Here is a 27734-nt window from a genome sequence, read left to right on the forward strand (position 1 = left end):
AATACCTGATCTATTAGGATTATTACTTATTCTCTCAGTGTAGTGTTTGTAAAATAGCTCTCATGATATCGGGATGCCATAAAGTCTATTTAATGTGAAGGTCATTAAATCTGAAAGGTATGTTACTAAAAAATATTGAAAACTGGGGTAGTATAAAAGTACACCTGTCATTTCTGGGGATAAAAAAATGGAAATAAGTGTAATAAACTGTGCTTTAAAGCCCAGTGATGTCTTTTGAGGACAGATGTTTAGTATAGTTGTTAGAAGGCAGGATAGTGCATAACCTTGGGAGAATAGGACTGGAGGGTATATGACATTGGGCTTTTGGGATTCTATAAAGTTTTGGGGTTTTTGTTTATTTTGTTTCAGGTACTGCATATGCATGTATACGTTCACTTTGTTGATTTGGGAACATGTGTATATATACATATTGTACTGAAATATATAGTTTACATAGAAAAAAGAGTTGAGAAAGCATCAACAGCAATGACAACAACAAAAGTTTGTGATTTTCTGAATACTATCCATTGTAGCATTTCACAAGTCTTCCCAACCCCTTCATCTATGAATACTCTGACCAATAGTGGTAACACACCGCATTTCATACTTCTGTGGAGAAGTATCTCATGGTTAGTTACATATTATTTTACTTGACTTGAAAACCCTAGAGATTGGATTTGTGTGAATGATGTAGGGTCGGTAAGATTGATAATATTTGTCAAATATTTGTATGAAGGAATGTAGCTTCTTGTCTCTGAAATGCTGCTTCACCTAAAGTGATTTATATCAACATGTTGAACAAAATTCAGCATAACCTAATATTTAAGATCAAGGAACAAGCGAGCCATTTCCTAACTTGATAGAAGCTTTTTTTTCTTTAATTACTGCCATCTTCCTACTATTCTTTTATACAGACTGAAACTTTTAGCAGGTGAAACGAGTCATGTTTATATTTGTTTCTCTAAATTTGGGTTATCCCATGAGTATAAGCCATCCTGCCTGGGACACTGAAAAGATGCAGCTGAGCCAGGCGGCATACTGAAAATAGCATTCATTGTAGTCCATTTGCCTGTGCCACATAGTATTTCTCCAGTGATTGGTTTCTAGTTCTTGAAGAATTAGGACCAAAGTCCACATAGAATGACATAATCTCTGCTTAATGATAATGTTTTCATCATGCAAGCATTTGATTTCTAAAGTAGTTTGAAAAGCTCTTGTATAATACGATTGTGAGTGCCTCAGTTATATATGAATACAATGATGGGACTGTAAAATAAGTAGAGACACCTGTGTCCATCAGAGAAGGCATCATGGGAATTTGTGACAGAGGGTGGAAGGATCAGGTAAAGAGAGCTGATAGAGAACTAGAAAGGGAATGCAGCCAATATAATGAGAAAGGAGACACCTTTGTATTTGCCTGTATAGAAACCGTGGCCTTGAGCAGCTGTCTGGTGTGGAAATTCAAAACCCATGTATGATTAAGAAAACAAAAGACAAGGACTGATAGATGTCATTAGCAGTCATTTCCAGTGTGCTTAAATTGAAAGTTAGATATGAAGTCTCTGGAGAGACCAGAGGATTGTGTAATAAGTAACTCTTTTCAGTGGCCTCTGTATTTACTTTGGGGAGGAAAATTTATTCCTTATAATCCTAATGTTATTTCTTAGTGTTACTATGTGTATTTTTGATTTATGTTAATGATGAATTAACAAATACAAGGAATGAATTTAAAGGATCTTAAAAATGTAGGATTATTTTTAGTTTTGGAAAGAAGCAGCTTCCTTTTTATGTTTAGAAGCAAATTTGTAACATTTATTAGGAGAGATAGGCAGGTTAATGTGAGCTCTAAGCTCAGGACAAGTTAAAAGTCAAATCTATCCCTCTTCTTTCAGGTTCCCATCTCTATACTGCCATGATGTTTTCACAGCCTGGGCAGTTGCCCAGTACAAAGTGGACACTCAATGGATATGTGTGCAGTAAACTAACTTGTGACTTTCCTATCCTCTCCACATAATTCCCACACATTTAACCCCACAATGGCAATACTCTTAAATTCATGATACATTTATATACATGAAAAATAAAGCAAAAATAAGTCAGAAAGCTAATGGAACTTTAAGAAGGTCATTAATCAGGGGTGCCTGGGTGGCTTAGTCGGTTGAGCGTCTGACTTTGGCTCAGGTCATGATCTCACAGCTTGTGGGTTCAGGCCCCGTGTCGGGCTCTGTGCTGTCTCCCTCTCTCTCTCTCTCTCTCTCTCTCTGCCCCTCCCCCACTCATGCTCTGTCTCTCTCTCTCTCTCTCTCTCAAAAATAAATAAATGTTAAAAAACAAAGAGGGTCATTAATCAGTTATAAAAAAGTCAAATTAATCTCTTAAAGTGGTGTTTAATATTTTATGTGCTTATATGTCTTTTTCAGAGGGTGTTGAGAGTTTTTTTCTGGACTTCATAGAATATGGGGTCTTTTGTGACTGTTTTTTTTTTTTTATTGAACATAGATAATCATAGTTCATCCATGTTGTAGGATGTCAGTTCTTTTAAAAGGTTTTTTTTTATATTTATTTTTTTAGAGCAGGTTCTTAAAAAAAATTTATTTATTTATTTTTTTGAGAAAGAGCATGTGTGCAAGCTAAACAGAGGGAGAGGGAGATAGAATCTCAAGCAGACTCCACACTAGGGAGAGCCCAGTGCAGAGTTCGCTCTTAACAAACTATGAGATCATGACCTGAGCCAAAATCAAGGGTTGGATGCTTACCCAGTTGAGCCACCCGGGTGTCCCAAGAGCAGTTTTAAGTCTACAGCAAGACTGAACAGAAGATACAAAGATTTCACTGTCCCTATACATGCATAGTGTCCCCCATTTTCAATGTTACTTATCAGAGTGGTACATTTGCTACATTGACACATCATTATCAACTGGAGTTTGTAGTTTACCTTAGGGTTCAGTCTTGGTTTTGTACATTCTGTGGGTTTGGATAAATGTATAATGACATATATCCATCATTGTAATATCATACAGAGTATTTTCGCTGCCCTAAAAATCCTCTGCTCTGCCTGTTCATCCCTGCCCTTCCCCCCACCCCCCCAGCAACCACAGATCTTTTTGTTATCTCCATGGTTTTGCATTTCCTAGAATGTCATATAGTTGGAATCGCATAGTACATAACCTTCTCAGATTGACTTTTTCTGTTTGGTAATACGATTCAAGTTTCTGCCATGTTCTGCCTGACTTCAAGATTTACTATCAAGCTACAGTAATCAAGACAGTGTGACAGTGGCAAAGGAATATACAAATAGATGAGTGGAACAGAATAGAGAGCCCAGAGATAGATCTTTGACAAAGGAGCAAGGGTAGTACAATGGAGCAAAGATAGTTTCTTCAACAAATGGTGCTAGAACAACTGTACATTCACATGTGAAAAACTGAAGCTAGACACAGTCCATACAGCCTTTGTAAAACTTAACTCAAAATGGATCACAGACCTAAATGTAACACACAAAAGTATAAAATTTGTAGAAGATAACATAGAGAAAACCTAGATGACCTTGAGTATGGTGATGACTTTTTAGATATAACACCAAAGGCACAATTCATGAAAGAAATAGTTGATAAGATGGAATTCATTAAAATGAAATGCTTATGCTCTGCAAAAGACAGCATCAAAAGAATGAGAAGGCAAGCCACAGACTAAGAGAAGGTTTTTGTAAAAGACACATCTAATAAAGGACTGTTATTCAAAATATACAAAGAATGCTTAAAACTCAACAAGAAGAAGCAACTGAATTAAAAAATGTGTCAAAAGCCTCAACAGACACCTCACCAAAGAAGATACACAGATAGCAGATAATCATATGAAAAGATGCTCCACATCATATGTTTCCAGAGAAAGTAAAATTAAAACGAGATACTATCACACACCTATTAGACTGACTAAAATCTAGAACACTGACAATGAACACCAAGTGCTGACAAAGATGTGGAGTAATGGAAATGCTCATACATTGCTGGTGGGAATGTAGAGTGATACAGCCACTTTGGAGGATGAGTTGGCAGTTTCTTACAAAACTACACATATTCTTACCATACAATCTAGCAATCACACTCCTTGGTATTTACCCAAAGGAGTTTGAAACTGACGTCCACTTACAAAACTTGCACAGTTGTTTATGGCAGCTTGATTCACACTGCAAGCAAGATGTTCTCAGTGGGTGGATGGAAAAATAAGCTGTGGGATTTCCAGACAACGGGATGTTATTCTTCATTTCTTTTTATTGCTGAATAATACTTAATTGTGTGGATAATACCATATTTATATATTTATCAGGTGATGGACATTTAGTTTGTTTCCATTTTGGGGCTATTATGAATAATATTTTCATGAATGAAAGGTTTTTGTGGGGACATACACAGTTGACCCTTGAACAACATGGGGGCTAGGGGTGCCAAATGCACACACAGTTGAAAATCCACGTATAACTTTTGACTCTCCCAAAACTTGGCCTACTGTTAATCAGAAGCTTTATCAATAACATAAGCAGTCAATTCATACATATTTTGTATGTTATATGTATTATATACTATGTTCTTACAGTCAAAGTAAATAAAATGTTAGTATGAAAATCATCAGGAAGAGAAAATACATCTACAGTAGTGTTCTGTAAAAAATCTGCGTAGAAGTAGACCTGTGTAGTTTAAACTCATGTTGTTTAAGGGTCAACTGTATTTTCAGTTATCTTGGATATAAGTATTTGTGTGGACATGTGTTTTCATTTCTCGAGTATGCAATGAGGAGTTGAATTGCTGAGTCATACGGTAATTCTATCCTTAACTGCTTGAAGAGCTGCCAGGCAGAGTGACTGCACCAGGTTACATTCCCACCTTCAGTGTATGAATGTTCCAATTTCTTCATATTCTCACCAGTGATTGTTACTACCTTTCTTTGATTATAGCCATATTATTAATATCTCATGAAATGCTATCAGATTGTACTTTAGATTTGTGTTTCCCTGATGGCTAATGATGTTGAGCATCTTTTCATGTGTTCATTCACCAACATATATCTTCTTTGTCAAAATTTATGAGTTATTTGTGTTTTCTTTATCAAGTTGTTACAGTTCTGTTTATATTCTGGATACAAGTCAGTTAGACATATGTTTTGTAAAACTTCCATTCTGAGTTTGTTTTCTTTCTTAGTGATGTCTTTTGAAGCACAAATGTTTTAGTTTTGATGAAGTCCAATTTTTCTATTTTTTTCTTTAAATTTTTTTTATAAATGTTTATTTTTGAGAGACAGGGAGTGCACAAGCAGGGAAGAGGCTGAGAGAGAGGGAGACACAGAATCTGAAGCAGGCTCCAGGCCCTGAGCTGTCAGCACAGAGCCCAGTGCAGGACTCGATCTCATGAACTGTAAGATCATGATCTAAGTCGAAGTCAGATGCTTAACCAACTGAGCCACCCAGGCGCCCTACTTATTTTTTTCTTTTATCACGCATACTTTTGGTGTCATATCTAAGAAAGCATTGCTTAATCTAAGGTTATGAAGATTTACCACTATGTTTTGTTCCAAGAATTTAATAGTTTTAACTTTTTTGGTAGTTTTATGGTTTTATTAACACCAATGTGACATGTACAGAAGCTGTTTGTCTATTCATTTTCTTTGCTGTGCAGCCTGGCCTTGGGATTGGTGGCTCTAATGGCCAGCTGGGCTACTCTTTCCATAGTGGCTTTGTGGTTTTGGAGGAGACACTGTGAGCAATCTCTGCACAGTAAGATTTGTTACACATCAGCAGCACTTTATGACATTGTGGACTAGGAACTTCCAGAAGCTACTGGACAGCATGTGCTTTGTTTTGTTATTGCTCCTGTAACCAGTGTTGGGCATCAAAATCTGGCTCTTGAATCTTCTGCACACCCTGTTGTCAGTGCCTCTGGGTTTACACCGGTTGCACTTAATTTCGACATATCAGTCTGACGGGTGCCGGATGAACTTCTTGGTCCTCTTTTTTATGGTCGTGGACTTCACCAGAGGTCTGAGGGCAGCTAGGAGATGGCTGCCACCCTGCAGGCAGTGCCAAGGAAGAGAGCAGTACTTTTAACTTTTTCATTTAAGTCTTTGATTCATGTCGAGTTAATTTTTGTATGCAGTATGTGTGAGGTCAGGTTTCAGTTTCATTCTTTGGCATGTGGATATGGAGGTGGCCCGTCATCATTTGTTGACAAGACTATTCTTTCCCCATTGACTTGTCTTGCTACCCTTGTTGAGAGTTAATTGACCATAAATGCAGACATCTGTTTTTTTCAAAAAGGTCTGAAATCTTTTGAGTTGTCTTTATCAAGAAAAATAAGGCAGAGTGTTACAGACAGTAGTTAAATCCTTTGTTTTTCAAAATGGGATCAGGTCACCTCCCCATTAGGGATCAACCTTATGGGAGGATGCCATCTAAAATTGTATCAGTCTCCTGTGCCTTTGAAAATATTTCTTTAGTAATGGAGGAATCTTCATTTAATGTGCTATTCTTGGATTTTACCTTTATTTCGATTTGGAAATCTCCGTATTTTTAATATACAGTTCTCTTATTTTATTCACAAACATTGTAAAACATGTTGGAATTAGTCCTAGTATTATAGAGATTGGGTTTCCCCCCCCTTGTTTTCAAAGTTTAGCTGGAGGCAGTGGTTAATTTTTAAAGGAGTCATGCTTATAAAGTTGGGATAGTGCTGAGTGGCTGATGGTCTGGTGATTCCAGCTGTAAAGTGTTTTTTGGAGAACAGAAAAACAATTTGCTTTCATTCTAGTACATAATAATTCTTGAGGTCCACTGAGTTTGTAAAAACATTGACTCAAAAAGTGAAATGAAGAATTGTTAACTACATTTTTCCTTTAGTATCTTCTAGTATTTGGAAAGGAGAGTATACTTATTAAGATCTATTGAGATGAAATTGTTACCTGAATTGAGTGATAGTTAGATTACATTGACTTTAAAGTTCAGGGCATTAGCTACATATAATGTAATGCTGAAGCTCACAAGTATTTATTTCTGTTTTTCATTTGGTTCTTTTTTTCATGACATTTTATTTTTTTTTAAATTTTTTTTTCAACGTTTTTTATTTATTTTTGGGACAGAGAGAGACAGAGCATGAACAGGGGAGGGGCAGAGAGAGAGGGAGACACAGAATCGGAAACAGGCTCCAGGCTCCGAGCCATCAGCCCAGAGCCTGACGCGGGGCTCGAACTCACGGACCGCGAGATCGTGACCTGGCTGAAGTCGGACGCTTAACCGACTGCGCCACCCAGGTGCCCCTTCATGACATTTTAAAAGGGGGAAGTTGTCAAAAAATATTTAAAAGGGGGAAATTTTCTTATAGGACATTTTCCAGCTCTGAAAATACCTATGGAATATGTGTTTGAATTAGTTTACTCAATGGGACTATAATAATTAAATCTATGTAGAGACTGCACAACATATGTTAGAGTGTATTGTCTTTGTACTATTTTAGTGGGCCTTGGTCCTTTGTATGTGTCCATAATATGTGGACATATTCAGTGGATATATTACCTAGAGGTCAGTTTTCCCAAAATCCAAAACATCCCAAACACAACCCTTTAAAGCTTGAAAGAAACAAAAAGTTGTGTTTTGTTTTTTTTTAGGATGAGCAAAAATTAGAAACCTCATATTTGATTTGTATTTCATTTGACATATGGATCTTCTCTTAGGGCCATTATCTCCTTTATAAAATCTTTATCTTCTTTAAAAAGGAAAACTCAGGGTACCTGGGTGGCTAAGTCAGTTAAGTGTTCGGCTCTTGATTTTGGCCCAGGTCATGATCTCACGGTTTGTGAGTTCGAGCCCTGCATGAGGCTTCACACTGACAAGTGAGGACCTGCTTGGGATTTTCTCTCTCCCTCTCTCTCTCTCTGCTCCTCCTCTACTGGAGCTCTCTTTCTCTCTCAAAATAAATAAATAAACTTGAACAAATAAATAAAAAGGGAAACTCAAAATAGATGGCATTTGAAGGAGCTCAAATGAAAACTGCTATGTCATGGAAGCAGCAGCAATGTGTGCTTCTTTAGTGCTTGCGAACACAGTGGCACTAGCATTTCAGAATGGTGACTGTTGCTATTCAGAACGCTTTCTGAGTCAGAAAGCATGTAATACATGTTTACAAAAGATCTATGTTTTTGAAAGATTCCTATTAAAAAAGTGGCTTTAAAATGAAAGATCTGGCTTTTAGGTGAGCACACTATTTGAGTATTTGAAAAGTTTTCTTAATTTGTTCAGATGTATTTATCAAGCTGCATTCAGGTGTTATTCTAGGCAGTGGAGATTCAGCAGTGAATGCAACAGACACAAATTCTTGACCTTACATACCCCCTAATCAAGTGGGAGGAAGATATAAAATAAATTTAAAAATAATAAATATATCACAGAACATATAAATTATTTTTATTATTGAAAGTAAGTCTTAAAGTAGTTTATTGTTCTTTTTCTCATTAATAAGTATGCTTTTGGATAAAAAATTGTCATACATTGATAACTCTATTCCTCTTAGGGTCAGTAACACAGACCAGGACTTCCTGCAGGGTAACACATTGTCAGATGTGCAGTTTACAATTCAGGTCATGTTATTTTTTTGCTATTATGGTCATGATTCAGGTAATTTGGCTATTATTTTGCTACAAGAAGAAAAGGGTTTTGTTATAAAATCTTGTTTGTCTCAAGATTGTATAAATTTAGATTCCAAACTGGGACCTAAACTGTGAAATAGAATACCTCAGTTTGATCCTCTGGTGTACATTTTGGAGGAGAACATTTGTAAAAATATTAACCAGATACTTGTGGAATGATAAACTTGAAGTTCTTTAGTTTAGGCTTTTTGTGTTGTCTGATTTTGCAGTTGCCTTTGAGTAGATCCTTTAAAGCTGTTTTGTGACTCAGTGGAATGTTATTTTGTGTAGTTGATGATGAGGGCATTCGACTCAAAGACCTAACTGGCATGGCTAGGAGGGGAGAGGAGAGCCTCTAGGATGACAGACGTCACTTACTTGACTGGGTTGTGGTGTGTTTTGGTTAGTAGTTCACAGGAAGACGGCATTGGAGTTTCCATGCATTGATGGTGTCCACTATCACGACTGTATGATTTATTCTTCTTGAGAGGAGGAGCCACAAAGCAATCCTTCCTACTAGTTTGCTATTGGCTGGACTGAAAGCAAGAAGAATGAAGTAGAGTGCTTAATGTAAATACACAAGATTATGCAAATTAGTTTTCCATCATCTTTCCATTGAGGCAATCTTGGTGAATTACGTTGCCTCGCTGGTGCCTTAAGTACTTGCTCTGTTTTTTTCTTCTCACCAGTGTATCATCATTTTCTTTTTAGGTGTTTGTTATCTTTTACCTTTAAATTCATGAACCAATTGTATCCTTTTTCTTTCTTCTCTAAACATTGTTGCTTGACCTAAAAGCATTGTTTCCTTTTAGCTACTCTTTCTTGTTCTAGGAGTAACTGTAAAAAATGCCCAATTTTTGCTAAAAGTTATTACCAGTTGTTCCCAGATTTGTTTCTTATTGGAATGGTGCCAAAACCAAAAGGAAACTGTAGAGGGGGAAAAAGAAAGAACTTCACTCAGCTATTAAAATAATGACCAGTTTTATGGGAATTTTATGTGAGACTTGAGAAAATAAAACCATTTGGTTGTTTTGTTTTTATGGCATCAAAATATGATGTGCCAACAGAAAACTTATTAAGAAATATCTCAATATTGCCATTTCAAATTTTTCAGGCTGCTATCCTTGCCCAGGGCCCAATATGAATCCTATTGCTCTTGGGAGCCGTTGGCTTGCTTATGCAGAAAACAAGGTAAGGTGTGGCTCATGTTTGGATTGTTTGTAATGGAGCAAGTGTTGAAGAATTTTCCAAAGTTGATTGCCAACCAATAATGAATATTTAACTTACTAGTTTTTCTTTGCTTAGATTTTGGTTTTAATTGGGCAACCAGTAATTATCCTATCTCCCTTATTGCTTAGGATCAGTATTTGGGCTCAACTTTAATTTTCTAGGCTTGGTTTTTGTTTTTTGTTTTTAATTTTTTATGTTTATGTGTTTATTTAATTTTATTTTTTTAATTTTGTTTCTAATTTTTTTTTAAAATTTACATCCAAATTAGTTAGCATATAGTGAAACAATGATTTCAGGAGTAGATTCCTTAATGTCCCTTACCCATTTAGCCCATTCCCCCTCCCACAACCCCTCCAGCAGCCCTCAGTTTGTTCTTCGTATTTAAGAGTCTCTTCTGTTTTATCCCCCTCCCTGTTTTTATATTATTTTTGTTTCCCTTCCCTTATGTTCATCTGTTTTGTCTCTTAAAGTCCTCATATGAGTGAAGTCATATGATTTTTGTCTTTCTCTTGACTAATTTCGCTTAGCATAATACCCTCCAGTTCCATCCACATAGTTGCAAATGGCAAGATTTCATTCTTTTTGATTGCTGAGTAATACTCCATTGTATGTATGTATGTGTGTGTGTGTGTATATATATATCTATATATGTATATATATGTATATATATGTATATATATGTATATATGTATATATCTATATCTATATCTATATCTATATCTATATCTATATCTATGTCTATGTCTATATCTATATACCACATCGTCTTTATCCATTCATCCATCGATGGACATTTGGGCTCTTTCCATGCTTTGGCTATTGTTGATAGTGCTGCTGTAAACATGGGGGTGCATGTGCCCTTTCGAAACATCACACCTGTATCCCGTGGATCAATGCCTGTATCCCGTGGATCAATGCAATAGCTGGGTTGTAGGGTAGTTCTATTTTTAGTTTTTGGAAGAACCTCCATACTGTTTTCCAGAGTGGCTGCACCAGCTTGCATTCCCACCAACAATGCAAAAGATATCCTCTTTCTCCGCATCCTCGCCAACATCTGTTGTTGCCTGAGTTGTTAATGTTTGCCATTCTGACAGCTGTGAGGTGGTGTCTCATTGTGGTTTTGATTTGTATTTCCCTGATGATGAATGATGCTGAGCATTTTTTCATGAGTCGGTTGCCCATCTGGATGTCTTCCTTGGAGAAGTGTCTATTCATGTCTTTTGCCCATTTCTTCACTGGATTATTTGCCTTTTGGGTGTTGAGTTTGATAAGTTCTTTATAAATTTTGGATACTAACCCTTTATCTGATATGTCATTTGCAAATGTCTTCTCCCATTCTGTCAGTTGCCTTTTAGTTTTGCTATGTGTTTATTTTGAGAGAGAGAGGGAGGGAGGGAGAGAGAGAGAGAGAGAATGAATTCCAAGCAGGCTCCATGCTGCCAGCACAGAGCCTAACGCTGGGCTTGAACTCACCAGCTCAGGACCTGAATCGAAAGCAAGAGTTGGATGCTTAACTGAGCCACCCAGGCACTCCTAGGCTTGGTTTGTTTGTTTGTTTGTTTGTTTACTTTTAATGTTTATTTTGAGAGAGAGAGAAAGACAGAGCATGAGCAGGGGAGGGGCAGAGAGAGAGGGAGATACAGAATCTGAAGCAGGCTCCAGGCTCTGAGCTGTCAGCACAGAGGCCGATGTGGGGCTCGAACTTACGAACTGTGAGATCATGACCTGAGCGAAGTCGGGTGCTCAACCGACTGAGCCACCCAGGTGCCCCTAGGCTTGGTTTTTTATAGAGAACTTTACTCCATCGATCTTAGGCACAGCATTGATACTACTTTAATAGCTTCTGTGGAGCTAGAAATCAGGGGGCAGGAATGACTTAAAAAATTTTTTTTAAAATGTATTAATTTTGAAAGACAGAGCACGAGTGGAGGAGGGACAGAGAGAGAGGGAGACATAGAATTCACTCCAGGTTCCGAGTGGTCAGCACAGAGCCCGATGTGGGGCTCAAACTTGTGAACCGTGAGCTCATGACCTGAGCCAAAGTCGGCTGCTTAACTGAATGAGTCATCCAGGTGCCCTAGGAATGAGTTTGTTTTTATTGGTAGATTGGGAACTGAGGCATAGAATAATTTAATTGATGTTATGTGTCTACAACTAAATCTAAACAAGGGTTAAACTATTTGTCTTAATAATTAAATCATAGGCAGGGGCGCCTGGGTGGCGCAGTCGGTTAAGCGTCCGACTTCAGCCAGGTCATGATCTCGCGGTCCGTGAGTTCGAGCCCCGCGTCAGGCTCTGGGCTGATGGCTCGGAGCCTGGAGCCTGTTTCCGATTCTGTGTCTCCCTCTCTCTCTGCCCCTCCCCCGTTCATGCTCTGTCTCTCTCTGTCCCAAAAATAAATAAAAAACGTTGAAAAAAAAATTAAAAAAAAAAAATCATAGGTGATCACATTTTGTTGAATCTTTTAGTTGTTTTTATGTTTTATTTATGTCCAATTCAACACCAAAGACAAATTGAATTTCAGAAAGAAAATGTGAAATCTTTTTTATACCATTTAGTGCCCTTCATGTGAATATAGGATGAAATCTAAAAAATATTACAGACTTCAAAGAAGATTATCATTTTTTGTTTCATTTTAGTTTGCTTGTATAGTTATATATTGAGATAATAGCAGAATAATAGGAAATAATATTTATTGAAGAGTTCTTAACACAAATCTGGATATGGTAAGTACAATAATTATTTGGAGAAACTACATAGCATGTAAATCTCTGGAATTCACAAAATCAAGAAACTACTGAAACAAGTTATTTTTGTAGATGAATTCCTTGATACTTTTTCCAAAATTCTGTTTGCTACAGATAGATACTTTGTATCTTACTGAATGCCATGTTTATGCTCCATTCTGTTATTTCTCTTCATTTTCTAGTATATCTCATAAAAATAGCTCTTTACAAATTACTCTTTTCAAACAAGACAAGAGGCATACAATTCAGTGTGGTAACATAATGGTGTCTTCAAATGTTTAAATATATAATATGTTTCTTTGAGTGCTGGAGACATCCAACAAGAAGATGTATAAATTGTCCCTTGGTTCTTGTAGATGTATTCTCACATGTGGGAAAGTACCCATTTAGAATTGTAGGTGATATGCAAATAGTTACATATCGTTTTCTAGCAGAGGAAACTCCCTTCACAGATACATACTGGGTGTGTGCCAGTTATCTTGCTTGTCTTGCCTTTGTAGAGATATGTGTTGATAATATCTAGCATTACATACAGAGATCAGAAAGTGTAGTGGCATTTATGGGGAGTTTGCTAATCAGATAGCTCTACCATCCTTTGGAAGAAATATTTTCAGATACATGTATTTCCAATAGCATTTATGTAAATGCTAGTATTTATTAACAGTTTCTGATTGTTTTAGTACCAGTGTCTGATTGCTTTGGTTTTGGGGCTGAGTGTGGAATTGCAAACTTAATTGAATTTTGGAGTAACAATATTTTTTAATGAAAATGCTTTTTGACTAAAATTTTAAGCAAGATGCCATATATACTGATTGGGTTTGTTTTTCAGTGGTTCTCTTTATTTTATTTTATTTTATTTTATTTTTTATTTTTTAAACTTTACATCCAAATTAGTTAGCATATAGTGCAACAGTGATTTCAGGAGTAGATTCCTTAGTGCCCCTTACCCATTTAGCCCATCCCCCCTCCCACAACCCTTCCAGTAACCCTCTGTTTGTTCTCCATATTTAAGAGTCTCTTATATTTTGTCCCCTCCATGTTTTTATTTTTGTTTCCCTTCCCTTATGTTCATCTGTTTTGTCTCTTAAAGTCCTCATATGAGTGAAGTCATAGGATTTTTGTCTTTCTCTTTCTCTTGACTAATTTCACTTAGCATAATACCCTCCAGTTCCATCCACATAGTTGCAAATGGCAAGATTTCATTCTTTTTGATTGCCAAGTAATACTCCATTATACACACACACACACACACACACACACACACACACACACACACCCCACATCTTCTTTATCCATTCATCCATCAATGGACATTTGGGCTCTTTCCATACTTTGGCTATTGTTGATAGTGCTGCTATAAACATGGGGGTACATGTGCCCTTTCGAAACAGCACACCTTTTTCCTGTGGATCAATGCATACTGTGCAATTGCTGGGTCGTAGGGTAGTTCTATTTTTAGTTTTTTGAGGAACTTCCATACTGTTTTCCAGAGTGGCTGCACCAGCTTGCATTCCCATCAATGGTTCTTTTTAAATGTCCTTTTAACTAGGAAAGCTTATAGAAAAGTTGTAAGAATAAATATAGTACAAATAGCACAAAGCACACCCATATATCTTTTACTCAGATTGGCCTTTTAATTATTTCAGAGTAAGTTGCATATATCACATTACTCCTAAATACTTAGTCAGTTTAATCTTTTTTTTTTTTTTTTTTTTTTTGAGAGAGAGAGAGCGAGAGGGAGAGCACAAGTGGGGGAAGGGAAGAGGGAGAGGGTTCATCTAGCATCTGCCCTGTCTCAGCCCTGGAATCTGCTACTTCTTATTTTCCTGGTTCCTTTTAATGGGCCAGAACTTTAGATACTTAGCTTTGTCCAGTAGATGTGCTCATTGTTACTGGGGTGTTTTTACTTCTAGACACTTTCAGTGGACAGAGTTTGGAAACACACATACTTCTATGCATACATAATGGGAAAGTATACAAATACATATATGTATTTGTACACCTATACACACACACACACACGTATTTTGGAAATGAAGGTTAGACATTGGTATTTTCCACAGGATTCTTTCCTTTCATCCTCCATTTATTTCTTATTTATATGTTCCTTGTTTCGCATGGGAAACTCTGATATCACACGTTTATTTCATTTGTTGAATCCTATAATGGCAAAAGTAATTGCAGAATTGTTTGCTCACACAACTACAAATATCAAGCCAAATAAAAAGAGTTCAGGATTTCTTGTAGTTCTCTCCAGTCCCATTGCTGCCCCAAACTGAAGATATACAGTCAAATACTGTGTTCAAATATTACTTTGATTATCCTTATCTCTCCCTTTCTGCCTTCCTTCATTGTTGTTACAGTTTTCATTTGATATCTAATTACATACACTTATTTTTATTTTTATGTTTTATTTACTTGCTTATATATTTCATTGTTATATGTATTTATATTTCCCTTTCTTTCCAAAAGATTAAATAATATACTTGCTCTTTTGTATGTTGCCTTTTAACTTATATTTTTTGAAAATCAGTCCATTTTATAGAGTTTTGCACTACAGAAATTTCTGATTCATCTTTAATTTTTGATGAATTGAGTTGCAAATGTAATTTTCTAACAAGTCTAAAGTTTTAAACAAAAATTTCTGGCTTAGTTATGTTTGTGTTGAAATGCTGACTCGGTTTTAGTTGAATTGAAAAAGTGATAGTGTTGCTTATTTTCACATATTTATCCTTGATTATTTTAATTACTGGAAGCAGAGAAAAGATGGTAGTATTTCCAAGATAATGTCTTTCATTGCATATGTGGCAGGAGGCAGCAGAGGGATAACTTGCATAATTCTTTGAAATTGTATTTATGACTGAATGAGCGAGTGAGTGAATGAAAGGGATACTTTTTATTAGCTGAAATGATCACTTTCAAACTACCTGTTTTCCCCTATATGAAATCACATTTGTGATCATCTGTCATTTGAAAAATTTCCTCACTACTGACCTTGAAATTTGCTCATGCAACAACACGTTTAGTGTGGCAGCTTGACATTTCATATCAGACTTATAAAGATACCCCATTATAACATATTATTATTGCTTTGAGCAATTGCTTTTCAATGTAGTGTCAGCGATATAAAAATTTTGATTTTAGAAGAATAAAAAGGTGACATTCATATTTATCAAATAATCATGTTTTAAATTATATAAGCATTTTTGTTTTTATGTTTTGAAAGAGGTAGATTCTTTCTGAATTATGTAGGCTTTTAAAATCATAACACAATGTGGAGCTTTTCTAATACTCTACAATTGTCATTTTATTTTTTTAATTTTTAAAAAGTTTATTTGTTTATTTTTGAGAGAGAGAGAGAGTGAGCAAGCAGGGAAGTGGCAGGGAGAGAGAGAGAGAGAGAGAGAGAGTCCCAAGAAAGCTCCGTGCTGTCAGCACAGAGCCTGATGCAGGTCCCGAACCCACAAACTCTGAGAAAATGACCTGTGCTGAAACCAAGATTGGATGCTTCACCAACAGAGCCACCCAGGTGCCCCTGTCATTTTATTAAAATTTTTTTTTTAAAATATAAAGATCTGGCTAATGAATTAAAAAACCCTAAATTTAGGAAGTGTAGGAGCAGTGGAGATTTTAATCCTGGTTTATTGCTTTAGTCCATGAGAGAATCATGCTATCAAACTAGTGATTCACTTTGAAAATTGAATCAAAGTGAATTGATTTGGTTGGTTTATTTACATCAGTCGTGACTAAAGGCACGTCTTTTTCATTCTGTGGTAATACTAGTAAGCCCTCTGAAGTGGACAGCTACTATATGCCTCACAGTTGATTTATGCATGATTTGTGCCACTATTCCCCTGACTTAATTGAAAATGGAAATATGATAAATTATTTTGCCTCTTTTTTGGCTTTTCTTTTACTATCTTTATGTAGGAATTAAGAGGACAAAACCTCCAATTTGCTAGTATGTTAAATATTTAATGTTAGAAAGGCAAGTCTAAGTCCTTTGATTATGTTTTAAAATTTATTTGTGGAATGGCTGCCAGATCCCAAATACTACCATTTTAGAGTTTATGAATTCTTAAAGACTATTCATCTGATAATTAAAAATTGTATTTGAGCATGACACTGCCTGAGTGGCACCAGTAGATTATAAAAAGAGGGAAAGTGTCTTGGCAGGGCTTTTAGCTGTTTGCCTGAAACACTCATACAAACATTCACCCCTCCCACCCTCATTCTGCTTGATAAATAAGCTCTGTCCTAATAGCCTGTACAATTAAACAGTTTAATAGAAATAACTTTCTGGCTTTTCTCTCTGTCTCTTTTTCCAGTTGATTCGATGTCATCAGTCCCGTGGTGGAGCCTGTGGAGACAACATTCAGTCTTATACTGCCACAGTCATTAGTGCTGCTAAAGTGAGTATTGAGTAGTCCCTAGGAGTTGTGATTTTGTGGAGTAAATATCAGGTTTCTCTCCTGAATTGTGTTGAAATTTTTCCTTCCCTTTTTGTTCACAAATGTGGAATAAACTTAAGTAAGTCAGAATATTTTTGCCACTCATGAAGATTGATGACTACATAATTAGATATTTAATCTCTTAAGGTTCATAAATCATACATTATTTTCTATTATAATTATAGGGTTTGTATTTATCAAATTTTAAATATTTAAGTCTGTTAGCTAGATTAAAATCTATTATATAATTAATAACATTTTTGAGAGAAGCTTTATATATATGTTTTAAGTAGTGACTTCTGGGTTCTTTTTCTGTGATTTCCATCATTCCATCTATACTGACATCCTTTTGTATCTTCGAATATTTATGAATCTTCTTCATGTAAAAAGAATATTATTCCTTAAGAAAACTTGAGTCAAACCCCTGGCACATTCAAAGACTCTTTCATGTCACAGGGCTGCCCTCTATGTGTTTGTCAAGTGAGCTCTGTTTGTGTGTGTGCGAGGGTTAATTTTGATGATGGCTCTTAAACTTTATGCTGATTATAAGGTATTCTTATAATCACTATCCTTTTGAATTGTGAAGTATACAACAAAACAATTCTAATAATAGGGATGACATAGTGAATCTAAATGACAGCATGTAATAGAAAGCACAACTATTCAGAAAAGAACAACAGTTTAAAGCAAACCACAGGGAGGGAATGAAAGGTCACACTGTTTTATGTAAAACAAATACAAAAATACTTCAAGATTGATCACAAGTACTTACATGTTATGCTTTAGAATGTGTTCCTTGGTTTGATGAGAGAAGCATTACATATTTTTTACTCAGAAAGGAAATGAAATACTGAATGTCTTTATGCTTACAGCACTATATACTTTGGCTTTTAGAATGTTCAAAAAAATTGCTTACTTTTCTCCATTGTGTATGTAAAAATTATGATGGTTATTTCAGTGAAGAGAATTCTGAGACAGAGTAATTAGCCAGCATCAGTGTTCTTCTATAGTTAGTTTATAATAGATCCACAAAATATACCAATGAGATCTAGTTCTCATGTATTATATTCCTTTTAGACTTATCTGTGCCATACATGTTAATTAGGATAGTTCATTGTATTATCATTTGAATAATTTTCAGTTCTGTGGTAGTGGACAGCTTTTCAGGTCTTCTTTGCTATAATGTGTTTGTGTGCTTACATAAAAGAAAACTGACCTGCTTCATTCAGTAACAGTTTTGCTGTTTAACTTTTAGCTGAATGTGGACATGTGGACAAACTCTAGCTAAATGAGGCTAGAGTTAATGTGCTTGGAAAAGAACAAGTTTGAACTCTCCAGTTTTCTATACCACATATTGAGAACTGTGAGGGATAAGCTCATGTCTTCCACATTTTAAATTCTCAGAAATTATGATGATGACAACACTCTAATCCAATCAGTTTCCAATAGACCATTGGTCACCAGTGGAATTGGTGTTGATTGAAATTCATCATTAGCTCAGGCAGTTGATAAAATTCTGCCATTGACCCTTGAATAAAGTAGTTAATATTTAATTTTTGTTTAATTGCTTTTGTCTGATTTTTAAAAACATTTTTACTTATTTTTTTAATGTTTATTTATTTTTGAGAGAGAGATAGTGCGAGAGGGGAGGGGCGGAGGGGGGGGCGGTGGGATAGAGGATCTGAAGCAGGCTCTGTGCTGATAGCAGCAAGCCCGATGTGGCACCTGAACTCACAAACCTGGAGATCATGACCTGAGCCGAAGTTGGACACTCAACTGACTGAGCCACCGAGGCACCCCGCTTTTGTCTGATTTTAATGCTTATTCATGCTCCTGTTTATAAATTTACAAAATGAAAGAAAAACAAAACCATAAACATAAAAGTTACCCATTTCTTTTTTTTTTCCCCCACATTTTTATTTAAATTCCAGCTAGTTAACATACAGTTGCAACATGAGTTTCAGGTGTAGAATTTAGTGATTCATCACCCACATACAACACCTGGTGCTCATCACAAGTGCCCTCCTTTTTACCCATCACCTATTTAACCCATCCCCCTGCCCACCTCACCTCCAGTAGCCCTCAGTTTGTTCTCTATGGTTAAGCGTCTGTTTCTGATTTGCTTCTGGTTTTTTTCCCCCTTATGTTCATTTGTTTTGTTTCTTACACATATGAGCGAAATCATGTTTTTTGTCTTTCTCTGACTTCTTTTGCTCTCTGGTTCCATCCATACTGTTGTAAATGGCAAGATTTCATTCTTTTTTTATAGCTGAGTAATATTCCATATGTACATATTATATATCCAACTTCTATATCCATTCATCAGTCAGTGGACACCTGGGCTCTTTCCGTAGTTTGGCTCTTGTTGATAATGCTGCTATAAATATACAATAGGGTGCATGTATTCCTTTGAATCAGTATTTTTGTATCCTTTGGGTTGGTACCCAGTAGTGCAATTGCTGGGTTGTAAGATAGTTCTATTTTAATGTTTATTTTTGAGAGAGAGAGAGAGAGAGAGCAAGAGCGAACAAGTGAGCATGAGTGAGGAAGGGGCAGAGAGAGAAGGAGACACAGAATCCTAAGCAGGCTTCAGGCTCTGAGCTGTCAGCACAGAGCCCGATGTGAGGCTTGAATTCACCAACTGCAAGATCATGACTTGAGCTGAAGTTGGACGCTTAACTGATGGAGCCACCCAGGTGCCCCAGATAGTTCTATTTTTAACTTTTTGAGAAACTTCCATACTGTTTTCCAGAGTGGCTGCACAAGTTTGCATTCCCACTAGTACTGTAAGGGGGGCTCCCCTTTCTCGGCATCCTCACCAAACCTTTGTTTCCTGTGTTGTTGATTTTAGCCATTCTGACAGGGATGAGGTGATATCTCATTGTAGATTTCTTTTGTATTTCCCTGATGATGAGTGATGTTGAGCATCTTTTCATGTGTCTGTTAGCCATCTGTAAAGTCACCCATTTCTTGAGTCTTACTGGGCTTACCAGGTAGTAAAATCCATATTGTACACTGCCTTTTAAACTTATGTGTAACTTATATGCCATGAAATATTTTTGAAAACACTTTCATATGTAATATTTATGTACTTATGGACTCCTGTGTTACCATGAATGTTTTGAGATTTACTTAAAAATATTAAGTTAATTTGGTATTTAGTACTAGTATTTAGTTATTTTCCTGAAATTCTACCAGAAATAGAATGATCTTTCATTTCACTTTCAAGGTATGGATATTTTATATAGGAAAGATTGGAAAGTTGAGATGATTTTGCCTCCTAAGTGATAATTTCTTCTAGTAAGATATTAGATACAAGAAACTTTGTGGGTAAATTAGCTTTCTGAGGTATAAGGCAGTTCCAGTTTTCCATGGTAGGTACATCAGAATTAAGTAGTCTTTGTTACCATTACATTATGTATTATACTTCTATTTATATTAGTATATTCACTTATGAAAATTCATCATGATGTACACTTATAATTCCTGTACTTTTCTGTATGAGGGAATATAAGTTTACTATGAAAAGAACAATGTCATGTATCTATCTTCAGGCCTAGAAGATATTCTAGGATATTCTTTTCCAGAGAATGCTCACATTTAAGAATGAACAATGGCAATATTACAAAGACTCTTCCATAGAATAAGAGATAATGCCTAATATTGTTTTATGATGCAGGATGACCTTGATACTGAATCTTGACAAGAGCATTGTGAAAAAGGAAAACTATAGTCCTGTCTTACTCATGAACATGAAAAATCCTGAAAAATCCTAAACAAAATATTAGCAGAGAAAAATTAAATATGTTGTAAGGATAATGTGTCCCAATCCAGTTGGGATAATTCCATAATATAAGGCTGGTTTATTACTCAAAATCAATGAATGTAATTTGTACATGAACAGAATAAAGGAGAAAAATTATATGATTATCTTGATATATACACAAAAAGGGTTTGATAAAATCAAACATATATGCATTGATAAAGTCTTTTAGTAAATAGTGATCATTTCTGGTTCTCTAGAATTCAGTTTTTTCTCAAATTACTAAATTGTTTAAATGTAGTAAACATAGTTAATATAAAGTCTTTCTGATAACTCCAATGTCTGGCTTCTTTTTGGGTGTATTTTTATTGTTTGCTATTTTTGCTGGTTCTCACTAATGATGTCTTGACTCCTTGTTTGCTAGAATTTATTTTAAAAATCTGTAGAAACAAGTTTGAATTTGAGATACCAGAGTTCTGTGGCACTCTTAGTCTTGGACCCTCCTAATCCAGTTTCTGGGATTGAGTTCCTTAAGGAATTTAAAGCTCACCTGAAATAGTTATGGGAGCCTGATTACTACAGATTAACTATTCTTTCTATTGTTGTGTTCCTTTGTGCCTCAACCAAAAACATGGAAACTCATTAGATAGATCCCCTTGGACATGACCACCTAGTACCACAGGTCCATCAAAAACACCACTCAGTCTCTTAGAAGTCTCCTCTAGAATCATCAGATCCATCTAGGCCTAAATACCCAACTCACATGTGTGGGATTTTCTTGTTCTCTTGGATTTGGATCTAGAAGCTCTCTACTATCTTGTTAAATATTCAATACCTTTAAGCAGAGTTAAAAAAAAAAAATTCTCCTCGGTTATCCTACTTGCTTTCATTGGTAGGATTGATCTGATTTACCTAGCCTGCCATTATTGAAAATAGAAAATAAAATTTCTGTTTATTTTCTGCCTACCTATTTATCTACTTAGAAATGATAAAAAAGGTAATTTAGAGATACAACATGGAAAACCTTTAAAAAACCATGTAGTATGTGCTCCTTAAAATACTAATCTTAAAATATTCACTTTGAGGAACTTGTGAAATCACTTTTTCTGAAAGTGATCACTTGTCAAATCACTTTTTCTGAAAGATTAATCATTAATATTTTTCTCTTGCTGATGACAGCTGCTTATGACTTCATAGAGGTTAACCACTTTGTTATACAGAAGGATTAATTTTTAAATTTTTATTCTTATTTTTTGTCTCACCAGATACTTGTAAGCAAAAATATATTAATTGCATATGTACTTGGATCTCCTTAGAGGAAATAATGTTTTTACAGTTTCTCTGGATTTTCAAATAGTAGTTAAAATTTATCTTTCTACTTCTAGATTTTTCTCTTTGTTTTTCCAAATAATTTATTTGGCTTTCCTTATAAAGAATATAATGGTGATGAATTCTCTGTGGCAGTGCTAAGGGGAAAATTTTAATACTTAAATAGTTCAAATTGGGTTATTTTGATACATTTGTAAAATCTTGGTCCATATTTCCTAGTTACCACATATTACCACCTATTTGATTTTTCCTTTTAATGTGTTTTAACCCCAGTGTGGTAAATTGATTTAGTAAATATGCCTCTTTTTTCCCCCTGGTTATCTGATAACTTCTTAATGACAACTAACAGCTTTTGTGAGAGCAGCACCATTACCACTAATGGACAGGGGTGGACAGCTGATATGGCATGAGAAAGGTTAAAGATGACTAGTGACCCTTTGACAAATCTGTCTGCACACAACAGAATAATACCATGCTCATTTGAATTTTTGGTCTGAGTGGATTATCTGACATATTTGTTATAATCTTACATTCAGCTCTCTTATGAGATAGAGTTTGGTTCTGTGGATACTCCTGTTAAGGTTAGTCAGGAATATGGTAAACTTTTTAGCTACCTCAGGCTGTGAAGACACTCAGTGTAAGTTAATATCTCCATTTGGCCAAATTAGATTTTTTTTAGTCCTAATTTTTACTGAGTCTTCATCCTTTTTTGGTATGTTGAGGAAATTATCAGGTATGTATACACTCTTTTGACTAAAATGTAATGAAAAGACTACTCTGAGGTGATTTAGATATTTAAATATGGTATATAGACACTATTAAATAACATTATATATTTCTTCTGGACAATGTGTTTGGGTGTAACATGGAAACAAATTTCTTCTAGAAGCAAAGGTCTTTATTGATGCAGAAAACTTCCAGTACCCCTCTCTCATCCCCTGCATTATACCTTATTTTGAAAGTTAATGAACTATAATAGATAGTACTATCTTGTCACTTACTATAAAAGTGCAGATTTGATGACTGTTAAGTCTTGGGTTTAGATTTTATCCACTAATAAGATGACCCCACTGGTTGTTGTTAAGTTGTGTGTGTGTGTGTGTGTGTGTGTGTGTGTGTGAATTATCAGTAACTCTTCATGTGTTATGAGGCTTTGTGAAATATACTACTCTGTTTTCCCCCTTCCTGGAGTTTTTTCCTAGTTCTCTTGTATTGACTTTTCCTTTTATCTTATGGTTTCTTTGGTACATTTCTTCCCACTTTCTGTGTGCTCCAGTTATTTTAGTTTTATTCCTATTCATTGGTATCAAAGCATGAAATAATAGGCTCAAGGGCAAGTTGGGAGGATATACAACCAAAGGCTTGAAACCTGAAAGGCACATTCCTTTGATAAAGGGATAGCTCTGTTTAAGTGGGAGCATCTCCATTAGCATTAATGGAGTAAGTATAGCAGCTGAGGCATCTTAGAGGTTAATCAGGCTTCCTAGCCAGCTTTGACATCAATACACTGTGGCGCCTGATTTTGTTGGTCCTTCAGAGGCTTTCTTGACAACACTAACAGACTTTGTGTAAGTCATTTCTTGTGAATTATTGAAACAAATGTTTGGCTGCTAATTGAGGAACGCTAATGTGTTTTATAATCACTGCAGCTTGAGTTTTTAGTGCTAAACAAAGGAGTTACAATTGATTTGTGGCCTTTTCTTGGTTTCAGTCAGCTGTAAGTTACATCTTTTTGCTCAAGTTCAGCAAATGGCTTTGATGGTCATTTTATTTAAGTATTTATTAGGATACACTATTATGGTCTTCATTCCCCCCACCTCCCCAGAATTCGTCTGTGTTCTGAATTCATGAAGTGTGAGATCACAAGTAGTAACAGGAATAGATTACAAAGCAGTACTGGTTGGTGGTTAAAATCAGGCTTTGGAGATAGACAGTTCTATTATTGAATTCCGGCTTTGTCATTGGTTAGCTGTTTGAGATGCTGTTTTGCATCTACTGTGGTCTCAGTTTTCTGTTCTATAAACCTGAGGTGTTGTAGGAAATCTGTACAGATCATTTATGTTAAGAGCCTTGACAAGTTCACAGTTAAGTTTCCACAGAACATAGTTACAGTAAAATGATACATATATTACTAGTGTTATATGGTGTTTTAATGAAAAATTTCCTTGGAAAATAGATTTCCTTATCTTAATTCCAATCTAATTGTTGCTTAAATCACGTTTAGGCCTTTATAAATTACCTTCTTTGCCTACCATTTATAAAACTATTTGAAATATTATGTATATTAATAATTTTCATTTTAAAATTTAGCTATAGTATATATCAGAGTATAGGTGAGCATATTTCTTTGATTATTCTGAAAAGAGAGTCACTTCATTAAAGGTTAATTTGCAATATTTTAATAAAAACTTTCTCACAATTGGAATTGGAAGAAAATTATTTCTGAATGTCTGTATTACACGTAAATTTTGATATATCCATGTAATCTACATTACTTATTTTGACTCTACTGGTTAGATCTTTTTTCACTATTTATGAGTTGCATGCTTTTCTTTTTGTTTTTGTTTTTTTCTCTTTTAGACAAAAACATCCCACAAAAACCTGTTGTTACTTTAACATTATTGTTAAAGTAATCAGATAATAAGATTCACATAAAAGAAAAATACTCACATGATCTATTTGCTTCAAATGAAATGGAACTAAAATGTAATTATAAAACATCTTAAGTTGTCTTTAATTGAAATAGTATATTAGGAGTATTACATTGAATTGTTTTCTGTTACCAGAGAGAAAATAACCTTCTTAGCTAATCTTTTATGATGTTTTATTCATCTAGTAATTGGTATCTTGGATGGAGACTGTATTTCTACGTGCCAAATATTTTTTTTAATTGAGGTAAAATTGGTATATAGCATAGACTTTTACATGTACATTATAATTGACATATGTATGCACTATAAAGTGATCACCACCAAAAGTCGCCATTCATCACCATCGAATTGACTGCCTTCACCCAATTTGCTTACCTCCCAACCCCCTTCCCCTCTGGTAATCAATCTGTTCTCTGTATCTGTGAGTTTGTTTTTATATTCTTCTGTTTGTTTCTTAGATTCCACTTATGAATGATATCAAATGGCATTTGTCTTTCTCTGTCTGACTTATTTCACTTAGCATAATACCCTCAAGCTCCATCTGTGTTGTCACAAATGGCAGTATTTCATTCTTCCATATGGCTAAGTAGTATTTGTGTGTGTGTGTGTGTACAAGTGTCAGACACACACACACACACACACACACACACACACACACACACCCTCTTTATCCATTTATCTATCAGTGGACACACTTAGGTTGTTTCCATATCTTGGCTATTATAAATAATGCTGCAATGAACATATGAACATAGAGGTTTATATATCTTTCTGAATCAGTATTTTCATATTCTTTGTATAAATACTCATAAGTAGAATAGCTGGATCATATGGCAGGTCTATTCTTAATTTTCTGAGGAATCTTAATGCTAATTTTTGTAGTGGCTGCACCAGTGTACATTCCCACCAACAACATATAAGGGTTCCCTTTACTCCACATTCTCTCTAACACTTGTTATTTCTTGTCTTTTTGATAATAGTCATTCTGACAGGTGTGAAGTGATATCTCATTGTGGTTTTGATTTTTATTTCCCCGTTGATTAGTGATGTTGAACATCTTTTCATATCTGTTGGCCATCTATGTCTTCTTTGGAAAAATGTCTCTTCAGATATTCTGCCCATTTTTTTTTCTTATTGTTGCTATTGTTGAGTTCTAGGAGTTGTTTATATATTTTGGATATTAACCCTGTATCAGATGTATGATTTGCAAATATTTTCTCCCATTAAACATTTTAATTTTGATGTTGTTTTCCTGTGCTATGCAGAAGATGCTTTTTGGTTTGATACAGTCCCATTGGTTTATTTTTGCATTTGTTTCCCTTGCCTTTGGAGTCAGATCCACAAACACATCTCTAAGATTGATGTTTGTGAGCTTACCGCCTATGTTTTCTTATAGGAACTTTGTGGTTTTAGGTTGGTCTTACATTTAATTCTTTAATTCATTTTGAGTTAATTTTTGTGTATGGTATAAGAGAGTAGTCTAGTTTAATTCTATTACATAACTGTCCAATTTTTCTGGAACTATTTATTGAAGGGACTGTCCTTTCTCCATTGTATGTTCTTGGCTTCTTTGTTGTAAATTAATTGTATATTTGGGTAGTTATTTCTCAGCTATCAATTTTGTTCCATTAATATATTTGTCTTTTTTATGCCAGTACCATACTGTTCTGATTACTATAAGTTTATAGAATAGTTTGAAATCAGGGACCATGATTTCAGCTTTGTTCTTTTTTTCTCAAGATTGCTTTGGCTAAAAGCATAAGAGACTGTTAAAAACTGAGAACAAACTGAGGGTTGATGGGGGGTGGGAGGGAGGCGAGGGTGGGGGATGGGTATTGAGGAGGGCACCTTTTGGGATGAGCACTGGGTGTTGTATGGAAACCAATTTGACAATAAATTTCATATATTGGAAAAAAAAAGATTGCTTTGGCTATTCTGGGTCTTTTATGGTACCATGCAAATTTTAGAATTATTTGTTCTAATTCTGTGAAAAATGCCTCTGGAATTTTGGTAGGAATTACACTGAATCTATAGATTGCAGTGGTGGTATGGACGTTTTAACAGTGTTAATTCTTCAATCCATGGGCATGGAATATCTTTCCTTTTATTTGTGTCTTCTTCATTTTCTTTCATTAGTGCCTTATAGTTCTCAGTGTACAGGTCTTTCGCTCCCTGGTTAAATTTATTCATAGGTATTTTATTCTTTTGATGCAATTGTAAATGACATTGCTTTCTTAATTTCTTTTTTACAATAGCTTATTATTAGTATATAGAAACATCACAGATTTATGTATATTGATTTTGTATTCTGCAACTTTACTGACTTTGTTTATTCGTTTTAACAGTTTTTTGATGGAGGTTTTCTATGTATTTGCACATAGTAATGATTTTACTACTTCTTTTCTGATTGGATGCCTTTTATTTATTTTTCTTGCCTTATTACTGTGACTAGGCTCCAATGCTGTATTGAATAAAAGTGGAGAAAGTGAACATTCTTGTCTTATCTTGTTCCCAATCTTAGAGGACAATCTTCCAGTTTTTCAGTATTAAGTATGATACTAGCTATGGGTTTATCATATAAAACCTTTACTATGTTGAGGCATGTATCCTTCATACCCACTTTGTTGAGAGTTTTTATCATAAATGGAGGTTGAATTTTTTCAAATGTTTTTTCTGCACCTATTGAAATGATCTTATGATTTCTGTCCTTCATTTTGTTAATGTGGTGTACCACATTGATTCGTGGATATTGAACCATTCTAGCTTCTCTGGAATAATTCCTACTTGATCATGGTGTATGATCCTTTTAATGTGTTGTTGAATTTGGTTTGCTAATATTTTGTTAAGGACTTTTGCATCTATGTTCATCAGTAATATTGGCCTGTAATTTTCCTTT

The 27734-nt window shown here is 35.2% G+C and overlaps 1 protein-coding gene and 1 pseudogene across 13 annotated transcripts in view; one reads left to right on the plus strand and one right to left on the minus strand.

Moving 5' to 3' along the window:
- Window positions 1-27734, plus strand: part of BCAS3 (BCAS3 microtubule associated cell migration factor) — a 614170-nt gene that overhangs the window by 159807 nt on the left and 426629 nt on the right. For all 13 annotated transcript variants that reach the window (XM_042966194.1, XM_042966193.1, XM_042966192.1 and 10 more), the window contains 2 exons: window positions 9782-9858; window positions 16973-17056. In XM_042966194.1, the coding sequence (XP_042822128.1) occupies window positions 9782-9858; window positions 16973-17056 (161 nt within the window). The remainder of the gene's footprint in view (window positions 1-9781; window positions 9859-16972; window positions 17057-27734) is intronic.
- On the minus strand, window positions 5521-8998 carry LOC107180076 (annotated as a pseudogene).

This window comes from Panthera tigris, chromosome E1, assembly GCF_018350195.1.
Source record: "Panthera tigris isolate Pti1 chromosome E1, P.tigris_Pti1_mat1.1, whole genome shotgun sequence".
NCBI classification, from domain to species: Eukaryota; Metazoa; Chordata; class Mammalia; order Carnivora; family Felidae; genus Panthera; species Panthera tigris.